At 33.6% G+C, this 12,984-nt stretch overlaps 2 protein-coding genes across 2 annotated transcripts; one reads left to right on the top strand and one right to left on the bottom strand.

Annotated features, from left to right (window-relative positions):
- Positions 1 to 319: 319 nt before the first annotated feature.
- On the top strand, positions 320 to 4,364 carry LOC104099087 (mitogen-activated protein kinase homolog MMK2-like). The gene is made up of 6 exons (XM_009605987.4): positions 320 to 715; positions 1,314 to 1,443; positions 1,540 to 1,677; positions 2,890 to 3,222; positions 3,630 to 3,813; positions 3,919 to 4,364. Exons 1-6 carry the CDS (start codon positions 540 to 542, stop codon positions 4,098 to 4,100), a joined length of 1,143 nt encoding a protein of 380 aa, XP_009604282.1. The 5' UTR covers positions 320 to 539; the 3' UTR covers positions 4,101 to 4,364.
- On the bottom strand, positions 4,354 to 9,232 carry LOC104099088 (probable polygalacturonase). Its single transcript, XM_009605988.4, has 6 exons — positions 9,092 to 9,232; positions 8,669 to 9,004; positions 5,989 to 6,109; positions 5,607 to 5,781; positions 5,439 to 5,509; positions 4,354 to 5,252 (listed from the first exon to the last, which is right to left on the bottom strand). The coding sequence occupies exons 1-6, from the start codon at positions 9,125 to 9,127 to the stop codon at positions 4,543 to 4,545; spliced, it is 1,449 nt and encodes a 482-aa protein (XP_009604283.1). The 5' UTR covers positions 9,128 to 9,232; the 3' UTR covers positions 4,354 to 4,542.
- Positions 9,233 to 12,984: the final 3,752 nt, after the last annotated feature.

The raw sequence follows: 12,984 nt of genomic DNA, 5'->3' as shown, positions 1-12,984 counted from the left end.
TTACTACTGGATTATCTTCCGAATATAAGGATTTGGACTGGAATAAATCACTTTCAAATTAGAAAATAAAAATATTCCTCACAATAAGAGGAAAACATTAAGAAAGTCATTTAAAATAGAAAATAATTACCAAATAATTTTTGAAGAAAAATATTTCCTAATATATATACCACTCATCCTATTAATTTTTTCTTTTTATTTTGTCACAAAAACAATAAGATATTTTTATGTTTAAGATCATAAATTTTACTAATATTTTAAATTCTATGTCGAATTAAAAATCGCGACATAAATGGCATGGGGAGAGTATTATATTCGCATTTCCCCATAGTGAAGACTGAAGTCTACTCAGCTCACGGATATTCAAAGCCGTGTTTACTGTTTCGAATATTCCAATGGCTTAAATCCAAAAAATTAATTTCACCACCATATATACATCACCGACGAGCCTCCATCAAACGCCGTTATACCGGCGACTTCCTCCACCGCCGTCTGCTTGCACCACCAGTACCATTATCATCCGTCGCGACGCCGTCGTCATGGCTAATCAAACTGGCGGAGCTTCAAGCGCTGGCAGTAGTCGTGAAATCAGAGGAGTGCTCATACACGGCGGTAAATACGTCCGTTACAATGTGTACGGTAACTTATTTGAAGTCTCCAGCAAATACGTTCCTCCTATTCGTCCCATCGGCCGCGGAGCTTACGGCCTCGTATGGTAATCTCGTTTAAAAGTTTAAATTTTTTGATACAATACATTCTTATTTACTTAATTACGTTTTTCATATGCTCTTTATGTGAAGGACAACTTACTTTTGTCATAGTGTGTGGAAATGTTTTGAATGTCAAATTTGTGAACTGTTTGTCAAAAAGTTTAAACCGTTATAGAGACCATATCCCTCAGTCCCATTTATGACAGTGTTCGACTTGGCATGGCGTTTAAGAAAGAAAGAAAAACTTTTGGAACTTGTAGGGTAAAAAGTCATCATATTTGTGTGACTATGAATCATCTCATTAAGGTAAATTGGGAAATTCAAAGTTTTGTTTCTAAACATAGAAATGTGTTATTCCTTTGGAACAAACTAAAAAAAAAAAGTGTGCCACATAAAATGAGTTTTTTCATGCTCTTTATGTGTACGACAGATTATTTTTGTCGTAAGAACTGTTTGTCTAAAAGTTTAAGCTGTAAAAGAAGATATTTTTATTTACTTAATTATGTTTTCACTCGAATCTCCTTGTACTGATTTCTTGCTTATTTTTGCCATGTTTGGGGGATATGATGGAATAACTGCTTCTTATTCTTTGCTATTTGTTAGTGCTGCTATAAATTCAGAGACATGTGAGGAAGTTGCGATTAAGAAAATAGGAAATGCATTTGATAATAGAATTGATGCGAAGAGGACATTGAGAGAAATTAAGCTACTTCGGCACATGGATCACGAAAATGTAAGAGGATTCCTCCTATCCGGTGATTAGTACGTGAATGAATTTGATTTGTTGCTTCATTTTTGAGTGCTTTAATTTTTTGTTAAAATTTTTCAGATTATTGCAATCAAAGACATTATAAGGCCGCCAAAGAAAGAGGCTTTCAATGATGTGTACATAATTTATGAACTAATGGATACTGATCTTCATCAGATTATTCGGTCTGAACAACCTTTGACAAATGATCACTGTCAGGTTTTTCTCTTCCTTGAAAATGCTGTTATTAGATATCAATGATTTGGCTAAAAATGCTTAATATTATATTCTACTTTGATTCTTCAAATAGTCGACGCCGAAGTCCTAAGCTAATCTGAAATTGAGGCAGTTCTAAATTGAGGTATAGTTGACATGTCTGAAGCTAATTGTCAGATTTAGAAACAAACTATGCATATAGTACTTCTGCAAGTCTGGCTGCTGTTTTAACATGATTTCCTAGTTAATCAACTTGAGAAAATCTTATGTCCGTATGTGTGTCATGTTTGAGGGAATAGTGTGTGTAATATTCTGTTTAAGGAAGGAAATAGTAGATTAAAATAAGTCTTATTTTGCTGAAAACATTGTTGTCTAAGTAGAGCGTGAGCTCTACCTTAAGTATTGGCTTTGTTAATGCAGAATCGATGGCCATTCTTTAATGTGATATGATGTGTAAGTTGAATAATTCCTTTCTCTTTTTACTTGGTTCTCTGTCTGGTATAAGCTACTCTTTCCATCTTTTCTTCCATTTGTACTTATACCGTGACTTCAACACAGTTGTTATTCTGTGCTGTAAAATAAAATATGAATTGGATTACTATTATTCATCAGATACTTGGAGGTGACAGTTACTGATAATCATTAGCATTAGGGTACCCCAACCTCACTCAAGAAAACACATAAGAGTGAGATGTAGGGCTCGGTTTGTTTTGTGCAGAAGATGGAATTTAAACAAAGCACATGCATTTGAATACTCAGAGGTTTGAATAGTCATCTCTTTACAAGAGAGTAAAACGCCCAAAGATAACGTGTAGAGGAGATCGTTCACCAATACTAGGAGCCATCCCGGCGAAGAGAGTCATTATTTGTGTTACATCTTTGAATTCGAGAGAGGGCTTTCCTTTTATCTCTCAAACTATAATTAGATGTCTATAACTCCATTAATAGATACAGAGGCACGACAATGACTGTTCCTTCTCCCAACAATTTTATGAATCTTGTTGTTGTAGTCCTGGCCTTACTCTGGCATGCTAAGCTAGATTTTTAGGATCATACAGTATTTTCTCTTAATAACATGGAGGAATGCCTGGAAGTTTCTCTAGCTTTCACTGTGAGCATTTGATATACCTCTTTCTTTCCTAAAGTAATGCTGGCATATTGCTGGTACATTACCTGGGTTTTAATAGTTGGATAACGTTTGACTTAATTTTGCAGTACTTCATGTATCAGCTATTACGTGGACTGAAATATGTACACTCAGCAAATGTCTTACATCGTGATCTTAAGCCAAGCAATTTGCTCCTAAATGCAAATTGCGACCTCAAGATTGGTGACTTTGGTTTGGCGAGGACAACTTCTGAGACAGATTTCATGACTGAATATGTTGTCACTCGCTGGTATCGGGCACCTGAACTGCTCCTTAACTGTTCGGAATACACGGCCGCAATTGATGTTTGGTCGGTTGGTTGTATTCTCGGTGAAATAATGACAAGAGAACCTTTGTTTCCCGGAAAAGATTATGTACATCAGCTGAGACTCATTACTGAGGTAAAAAGTCATGTCTGGCTCTTTCATGGTTTGCAATACATTTTCAAAATCCTTTAGCAAACCTGATTAAGAAAAAAAAGTTTATTTGAAGGTGTAAAGAAGTTGATCCGCAGTTTACCTGAAATAACCTCCTCTTTTCTTTTTCATTTCCCTCCTTTTTAAGTTGAAACTAGTCTTAAGCATTCCCTTTCTCTGAAGTTGGGAGTTGAGAGTGATTTCCACTGCCATAGCCAGCACTATGCTGTAATTTCATGCAGATAATTCTTTCAAATGTTCATTGAATAAGTAAATCATTTCATATTTTCACAACGGGTTCAAGAAAAATATATGGGACTTTTTATCTGGTTCTGAAGCAGTTTGATCAGCTTACTGTTCCCAGCTTCAATCATGTTTCTTCTCTCTTGAAGCTACTAGGTTCTCCTGATGATGCCAGCCTTAGATTTCTGAGAAGTGATAATGCCCGAAGATATGTCCGAGAGCTTCCTCAATATCCTAAGCAACAATTTTCTGCAAGATTTCCTAACATGTCACCTTTGGCTATTGATTTACTTGAAAAGATGCTTGTCTTTGACCCAACCCGACGGATTACAGGTAAAGCACCGAATATTCTAACCTCAACCTTTGCATGATTTAATTTCCGTTTTTAGTCCATCCTGTTTACCTCGTGTATGTTCGATTTTCTCTCTCTATGTGCAGTTGATGAGGCTCTTTGTCACCCATTTTTGTCATCTCTTCATGACATCAACGATGAGCCGATTTGTCCCAGGCCTTTCAGTTTTGATTTTGAGCAGCCCTCAATTTCTGAAGAAAATATCAAGGAACTGATTTGGAAGGAGTCCGTGAAGTTCTACCCAGACTTTGTTGAACTAAAAATATGACGGGTTGTCCTGGATTGTGTATCATATGTAGGAAGTATTTTTCTTGCAATTCAATACATTTTGTAAGTTATGTTTAGTGGGAGGAGAGAGCTGACTTAAAACTGATATCATGATTTCTATACTTCAATGTGAGATATTTATCAGGGGTGCTGGTGTTTGCGAAGGCCAAGAATCTAACATTGTATCTTGGTTCTGTTCAATGACTACAGTTCTTGTAAAACACTAAAAGAGCTTAATTATGATTCAACACGTATTCACCAACAATCTTCTTGCTATGATTTGTCCTTGAAATTTTGGTTGCAATAACTGATAGTAGCATTTAAAAATATGTAAAAGTTACAGATATTCGCATGGCTAGGGTATATCATCCACAGTTAAGAGGTGTAAGCAACAGAATGATTTGACTGATTATAATATGATCATCCTTCTATGCCTTGATGTGTTAATATATTTTCTTCCTGCAGTAACACGTCTGAACTTTCATTTCATCAATTGGTAAGTTCTCTGTTGGGAAATTACAGGGCGCAACGTTCTCTGTTCCCTGATCTGGCAACAACTCACAAGGCTGAGGAACCACACCACTTGAAATCCCCGAAATATCTGTACAATTCCAAGCCAGTTTCTTTGCTTTAGGCGCCAACTCAATCGTGACATTTGATATGCAAATTCCAGTGAATGGATCACCAGAAATTCCTGAAAGCTTAGCAGCAATGGTCACATTCTCAGCAACCATATCGCGGTAATTGATGTTGTCGATCACAGGTAATGCATTCGGATCATAATTGTTATCAGGGTGAGAACCATAATCTCCTGTCATCCAGAATACATATTTCATGGTTTTCATTGTCACACCTTTAACATATATATCCTTTACGTATCCACCTCGTCCTACTGCAGTCTTGATTCGAACCCCTGATTCTGTATCGATTGCTACTATGTCCTCTGCTCTTACATCCTGAATTCCTCCAGACATTTCACTGCCTAATGCAATTGTAGCACTGGTTGGAGAAATGCAGGTGATTCGCCTTATAGCGAGCTGCTTTGTTGGCATCCCAAATGCAACTCCATACTCGTCCCAGCCACTCTTAACAGCAATGCAATCATCTCCAGAGACAATGTAACAGTCTTCTATTCGAGTATTTATGCAAGAATCTGCAAGTGAGACTTATTTTTAGTCAAAAACTTAATAGTAACCAAAATGCCGGAGTGGCTAGCTACAGGTAACCATCATAAAAAGTATGATTAGTAACCTGGAAAATGAGGCAGGTTGCCTGTTACATGAAACCTTAATATCACTCAAACAATTTAATATATTAGTAAACAATAATGCAAGATTACCAGGGTTAATCCCATCAGTATTTGGAGATCTGACTGGTGCAAGGATAGTGATGCCTTGGATAATAATATTGCTGCATTTCACAAAGAAATCGAGTTTTTTGCGTTAATTATTATTGATCTAGAAGATAACAATATTGAACTACTGGAGATCAAGATTAATTTGATTACCTGCAATATACAGGATGGACATTCCATGAAGGAGAATTAACCAATGTAAGACTCGAGATTTGAATGTTATCAGAGTACATAATTTCTATCAGATATGGCCTTGTATATTGTAGTTCTTTTTTGTGGAATTTGTCCCACCATAGCTGCCCTTGACCATCAATTGTTCCATTTTCCCCTGAGTGAATTTCAAAGTAAAATTACACGATTTAGCAAACAAAATGACAACAAAAGAAATATTCCGCTCTTAAAATGGCAATGGACAATACCCTCACCACCTAAAAAGTAGCCGGATTAAGAGTTCCAGCTACGAATTTTCGATGTGAATTCATATATTATAGATTTTCGATATGAGAAATGTAACAGTGATATAAAATGAGAGTACCTGTGATGACAACATCGGTGAGGTTGGCTCCAAAAATAAGACTAATGAATCTACCTCCGTCATTATCCCTTCCTCGACCGTAGGACGGCAGCGGTGCAATCACCGGATAATCATTTTCATCCTAAGCGGAAGGAAGAACAGGAAATCAGTGAGATAGCAGAATTGGAAGAGAAAAAAGCACAAAATTTCCATTGAAAACCTTTTGTTCTGAGACACGAAATGTTTTTTGAGTGTCACTGTGGTAACTGAAATTTTAAACCAGATAAAATTAGAATAGTGAGCTTTTTTTCCAAATTTGAAGCTGGTTCATGCTTATTCTTTTGCGTGTTGTTCAGGTCAGCTTGTGTGTATGTCGATTATTTCACTGGGTATTCATTACCTCCTGTCAATACAATTATCGAGCAATTTTACTCACTAAAACTTGGGCAAGAGCAACAAAGCATGAGGTTCTCTTGGACAAGGGTGAAGTTATGTGCGGCAAAGTATGGTCAACCGAACATACTTTGTTGAAAAATTATACTGCATATAGAATAAAATCTTACTTATTATTGATTTTAAAAAAATAGATTTTAAGTATCCTTATTGAATTTTCTAGTTTTGTCACTGCTTTTGGACCTTCCCCATATGCAGGGGCGGAGCTATAGTTGTGGGTGCGGGTTCGGGCGAACCCAGTGACTTTTTTCAGAACCCTGTGTTTGTATTGAAATATTTACCAAATCTATATAAATATATACTGACGAACCCAGTAACAAAAGGGGTCTTGGTTCAATGGTAAAGGTTGTGAATTTGCTGGAAAAGATGAGAGTTTGATTCCCCCTGAAAGCAATGTTAAGCAATGTTTTATTTTAAAATTTAGAACTCACACACTTAAATCCCTAGCTCCGTCTCTGCCCATATGCTACCAGCATGCTCCGAAAGACCACATATGGTAGCTTTGAATGTGATCCCCAAGTTATAGAAAATGGACAAAATTTAGTTCACGTGATGAATAATTCTGAAAATACAAACAATATCCTTGGCTTAGTTGTTGCCCACATCCTAGATTATCAGTACGAGGCATTTAATATTACGTTTGTTTTCCTCTAGCTACTTGCTAGTGATATCACAAAGGAGGCATAATCGGATAAGATTATAAGAATTAACCTCGCTCTTCAAAATTAGTATTTAATGTGACTTAGTTTGACTACATATGGAGTTTAATAAAGAAAATTACTTCTAAAATTTATAATCTTAAACATACCATAATATTTATGTAGCTATAAAAGCTTCTAATAAAGAGTCAAGTTTAAAGTTAAATTATTTTTCATTTATAAAAACAATCATTCTTGTTTATCAAACCATTTTTAATACGTATGCACTCTCCACCATTTTAGTTTACGTATTATTGCGCCAGAAACTATTTATATTTGGTAGCCGAAAAAATGTATAATTTTTGTATATAACATACAACATATATATATATATATATATATACAAAAAATAGATATTTTTTTATTACTATTTTAAAAGCAGCTATGCAATATTATTTTTCTTAAAATAAATAAAATTAAAATTCCGGAGAACGTACAATTCTTGAATTAATGTTATCATGGATTTGGACTCATTAGCCGAACGATATTCTCACCGCATAGTGCGCCTTTTGTACTATTCTCAGCCGATTGCATTCACGGACTGGAAAATAAGATATAGTACAAATATTAACTCATAAGAGGCTTATTTTAACACCTAGTTGTATTTAATACTGAACTATCCTACGTCCCCGATTATGATTTTTATAACATGGGTGCATCCCTAAAAAAAAAAAAAAAAAGGAAAAAAATAAAATATTAAGTGAAATTTGATCCCTGGTCCTCTAGGTAAGTAACTCAACATTCAATCAAGTGCATCATTTAGCTTTTTTTGGAGCATAGGTGTCAACAGATAATACTCAACCAATTCTAAAATATATGAATAAAATACGTAATTGGACAGAAAAATCATGGGTTCACGTGTCTAATGTATTTGATTAAAAATCCGCTCCTGCCCCAAAGGATTATCACTAAAATAATAGAAGGTCACATGAAGCTGGTGCGGCGCCTCTAAAAATACATTCCCACCACTAAACTAGTGTTACATTTTAGCCAATGTCACAATCAAAGCGGTGTTATGGGATGATTAGATTCCTTTATTATTCTAAAAGGTCTCCTATTTGAGGTCTGAAAATTAAAAAAAAATCATATATAGTGTTTTCCCATTTAATCAAACCTACACGGTGCACATATGATTTAGTCTTGACTAATATGTTTCGGATACAAAATGGTTCCTCTTATCTAACACGCAAATCAATTTTTCAAATCAATATTGTAATATTGTTCTTTTTAGGACGGACATGGATAGTCTTTCGGTTGTAAGTTTAATTGAACACATAATTTTTAATATGGAATACAAAATTTATATGTAAAAACCTATTAAAATCTCAACGAATATTAGATTTATAATGAATTCACACTAAAAATTTTAAAGGTTGAGCTCGTTAAATTTTTAAATCCTGAATCCTCGGAGAGTACGGATACTATTATAAACAAAAAAAATACTAAAATGCCCGTAGAATTATATATTGGTGAAGCACATTAATTCATGCATTCAAGAGTTGATAACCGATTCCATAAAAAAGAGGAATTGGCTAAGAACAAAACGTTACCTCAGAGGCGAGAAGAACGGCATCTTTGTCGAAATACAGAGTAAAATGGCTAGTCAAATTAAAACTCCCCGTCAACCATTTTCCGGCGGGTACATACAGCAGTGAACCACCGTCTGATTGAAACTGACTCAAGTGATCAACGGCCGTTTTAAAAGCATTAGTGTTCAACGTCGTTCCGTCACCAACTCCACCAAAATCCGTCAACCAAGCGGTGTGTGCTCTGCAACTTATGGCGGAGTACTCTATTGTTTCCCATTTGTGTACTTTATGACGGCCGTGAACGTTGCCTAACGCCGTTAGAATCACTACGGCTAGTAGTAAAATCCTGTGAATTGCCTATAAGAAGAAATTTAACAAAATGAGAAAAAAAGGAAAGGGGAAATAAAAGGGAAAGAAAGGAAAATGGGAAGAGAGAGACTTTACAGGAATGTTTCTGAGAGTGATAATTGGAAACTCCATTGTTATGTCAGTTGTGCTTCACTGATTTGTCAGCATATATATAAAACTTTTAACACCAAGTCACAGTTTATTCAAAAGATAATTACAAGTAATTGTCATAAAAAATATGTTTCGTAATTTAGAAAAAAGACAAATTATTTGTTATTTGTTATAACAAGTTAAAATATATAGATTATGTAAAACTAAAATACTTTCTCCGTTCAAAAAAATGTTGTGATAAATTTGGAAACAGTTTAATTTGAAATTCTCATTTTATCTTTAATTATAATCTTTTATAGTGACACAAATGTTACGGCATATTTATAATTCACATTTTTATAACAAGCTCCTTTGTTCTGATATTTTTTTGCTGCTATGTTAAAGTATTGTTATAGATGATAAATACTATAACTGTATAACGTAACATAAAAATCGATTTCGAATTTTTTTTGATTTTTATGATGAATTGTTGTTATATAAGAGATGAAGAGAGGTCTGACTATATAATCATAAATTTTAAAATAATTATAATCACATAAATAATACGACATATTTAAGTCCACAAATTTCAAAATTCATATCATCATCCTTAAAATTTAATATACAATATAAATTGAAAGGGAATACTATTAAGAAAGAGAGCGGGGGGGGGGGGGGGGAGTTGAGAGTGGGCGAGAAGTTGAACTAATTAATATTTGCTGAATGTCAAAGATTTTTGGACTGGTGACTTTTTTCAATTCCTCCATCCTGTTCCTTTTTTTGTTTCCACATCCTGTTACTTGTATTGGGGCTTGTATTGGGGCTTTATTAAATTTGGATTCGCAATAAAAAATCCTACGTTAAGGTAAAACGCTCCATAACAAATATGACTTCATACTTAAGACAAAGACGTATGGTTAAAAATAAATGAGTACTTATTATTTCACCGCAACCTTGTTGGTCAACCTGTTCTTTTACCTTCCTTAGACAATGACTTGATTTGCATTATTGTTAAATAATATAGTATGTTGCCCCTTTGGAATAATGTATAACTTTGGTAGTTAAATATGATGTAAGTTAGTTAAATTGGGTAAGGCCATAAACAAATCAAGAGTATAATATGATATAATGAAATAAAGCAAGATATGGCCATTTTGGACTGTACGTACTAACCCGTTTCTAGAACCGCCATGTTAATGTTGAAGATATATCACTAAATAATAAGAATGTATTCTTTATAACATATAAAAAACTTATATGGGATAGTCACATAATTCAACTTAATATCGTTCGAATAATAATTTTGCGTTCATATATTAAATGAATTGATATAAACACCGGAGTGTGAGTAAACAACACGTAAACCGATTAGTATTTGTGAAAGTTGACGTCTAGGTGCTGGTAGTTTCGTTACTACACAACGGTATTCCAAATTTGAAGCAATATTTTTCCAACAAACCATATGGGTAATTCTTTGCTTTCTTTTCTTTTACTTGTTTTGGCATCTAGTAGTTTCACTACTAGTTGAAGACCTAGAGTAGGATTCCTCAAGAGACTTAGTTCAAGGATTAAAAGAGCTAGCCCTAGCCCTGTTTGTTCTCCAAAAACGATACACATTAATTAGCTTGTCTAGTTAAGTTTATAAAGTTTAATATGATCCCAAGACTATTTATTTTAAGTTGAGAAACAAAGAATTAATATGATCCCAAGACTATTTATTTTCATGCTTTCCTTTGTTTTTGCTTTTATTCCCCTCATTGCTTGAAAATCCAAAGCTAATGGGTACACGGCAGGGCGAAGCTATAAGTATGAAAGGGTGATCAATTGACCACCATTCGTCGAAAAATTATACTGCGTATATAGATAAAATATTAGGTTTTAGACGTATATAATATATACTTAACACCCTTTGTCAGGAAACTTTTTACTTCTTTCAAGTTTGAACGCCCTCGAGAAAATTAATTCCTGGTTTCGCCGCTGATACATTGGATTTTGCGGAAAGAAATGCCACTTTTCTTAAGTGATAAAGTAGGTGACCTCATGCTCATTGAACTCCACCTCTCATTCTCTGCATCACTCAATTTCGTAGCACCATACCACTAAGTTATGTCCACCCATAACAGGCAAGGATAATGGTTTTTGGGCATTTTGGCAACTTCTTTTCTTAGCTCAACTCCACTTCTACAATTAATTATCTTTAAAATGGTAAAATTTTTACTTGGATTATGATTTTCAGAATTAGAGAGCTTATTCTTGATATAGATTCAGCATTTGTAAATAAATGGTTGTCAGTATATTCGAGTTGATCCAAATTGTTTCTAAGTTAGTTGAAATCATTATTAAATCTCAAGATCTAACTGCATAATGTTTCGTGCATTGGGTGATTCTTCTTTTTAAACCTCTAATGAGAAAATATGTAATAACATAATTACTTTTTCTTTTTGGTGTCTGTAATTAGGAGTAATAATATAACAATTAACCAAAAAGAGGGGAAAAAAAAACTTTCTTTAGCTGGCCAAGGGTTAGTGGTATTTGTGGTGTACAAATGCGTGACGAGTTGAGGATTCCTTTGTCGGATTTTGCTTGCCACTATTCGTCCCGTGACTCATTTTCACCTAATTAATAATATAATAACATAAAAATATAAAATATACTTACTTTCTCCTATTTTATTTGACAAGCTTTTCTTTTTAATATATTTTAAAAATAATGTGACCTTATAATATTTAAATTTAAGTTAATTTTAAACTTTTTATTTTATCTTAATCAAATTATTTATTGCCACATAAGCTATGAGTTATTTTAGACAATAAATTTTAAAAATTATTTTTTCCTTCGATTATGTGCATATGTTCCCATTCGCCCACTAATAGTGCACTCCCCACATCCAATTAATTAAAATCACGGGCTATGGTTGTGGGGATGTTCCTGGTCGGATCTAGCACATTAGGAGCCGGACTAGTCACGGGTCACTCTGTTTTTGCTACAATTGGTCCTACTCTTAGGCGAAATACGCAAATAGCCATTTTTAGGGTTGATATTTAGAGATTAGCCAGTATTTATTTTGTCCTGAAAATTTGAACTAAAAAACTTAAATTCAGAATTTTGTATACTGAAAAATTGAAATTCAGAATACAGTGGCTAGTTTTTAAATACCAACCTTCTAGAATGACACCCTGATATCATTTCTATTTTCTACGGATATAATAGGATTATTGCACCATATGACCTTTTTAAGGCCAATCTTTCAATTTTGTTCTCATTTAACCAATGAGGTAAATTTCTCCTTTAAAAGTAGTTAGATGATTTACTTATTTATTATTTGCAAATAAATATTGTTCATTAAGCTAATGGAGACAAAATTTAAATAGTGGCCACGAAAAAGGCCATTATTTGTGAATATAAGTTAAATCCATTAAATATGTAACATATTCACTTCAGATTGTAAGCACGTAATTTTTGACCCGCATATTAGGATTATCTTTAATAGTCTTAGTACTTTTAGAATATTTATTTGAGTTTATTTCTATAGGATTTCACTCTATTATTAATTTTAATTCTAGTTTTAAAGCATAAAACTTAAAAACTACAAAAATAGTTTCATCTTTATAATATTTCTCATTTTTACACATATATTTATTTAATGTCCTTAGTTTTCTTTTTGGAAGTGATATTATTTTAATTTCGCTATGATTTAAACCTACTTCTATTTTTATTTTTAGTATGATATTTGAAAAATACCAAAAATAGTTTTTTTTAGTGTTTAGTTTTATTTTAATAGTTTACTCTACTTACATAGGACTAATTAATATTTTGGTCGTATTTTAATAGTTTAGTCCCATTATTTTATCTTGCTCTAGGACAAAAGAGGTCCAAAATCGGCCAGCCCAATTCCATTA

This window comes from Nicotiana tomentosiformis, chromosome 8 (assembly GCF_000390325.3).
Source record: "Nicotiana tomentosiformis chromosome 8, ASM39032v3, whole genome shotgun sequence".
Classification (NCBI taxonomy): domain Eukaryota; kingdom Viridiplantae; phylum Streptophyta; class Magnoliopsida; order Solanales; family Solanaceae; genus Nicotiana; species Nicotiana tomentosiformis.
The sequence above is the reverse complement of the archived record's forward strand: the minus strand, read 5'-3'. Positions and strand labels throughout refer to the sequence as shown.

What these genes read in the sequence shown, in the direction of transcription:
- LOC104099087 (XM_009605987.4), top strand. Translation starts at nt 540, where the DNA reads ATGGCTAATCAAACTGGCGGAGCTTCAAGCGCTGGCAGTAGTCGTGAA. An exon ending in GGAGCTTACGGCCTCGTATG is followed by an intron (nt 716 to 1,313) that starts GTAATCTCGTTT and finishes GCTATTTGTTAG; the next exon opens with TGCTGCTATAAATTCAGAGA. An exon ending in GGCACATGGATCACGAAAAT is followed by an intron (nt 1,444 to 1,539) that starts GTAAGAGGATTC and finishes AAAATTTTTCAG; the next exon opens with ATTATTGCAATCAAAGACAT.
- LOC104099088 (XM_009605988.4), bottom strand. Translation starts at nt 9,127, where the DNA reads ATGGAGTTTCCAATTATCACTCTCAGAAACATTCCT. An exon ending in TCACTCTCAGAAACATTCCT is followed by an intron (nt 9,005 to 9,091) that starts GTAAAGTCTCTC and finishes TTCTTCTTATAG; the next exon opens with GCAATTCACAGGATTTTACT. An exon ending in CACCGATGTTGTCATCACAG is followed by an intron (nt 5,782 to 5,988) that starts GTACTCTCATTT and finishes AAATTCACTCAG; the next exon opens with GGGAAAATGGAACAATTGAT.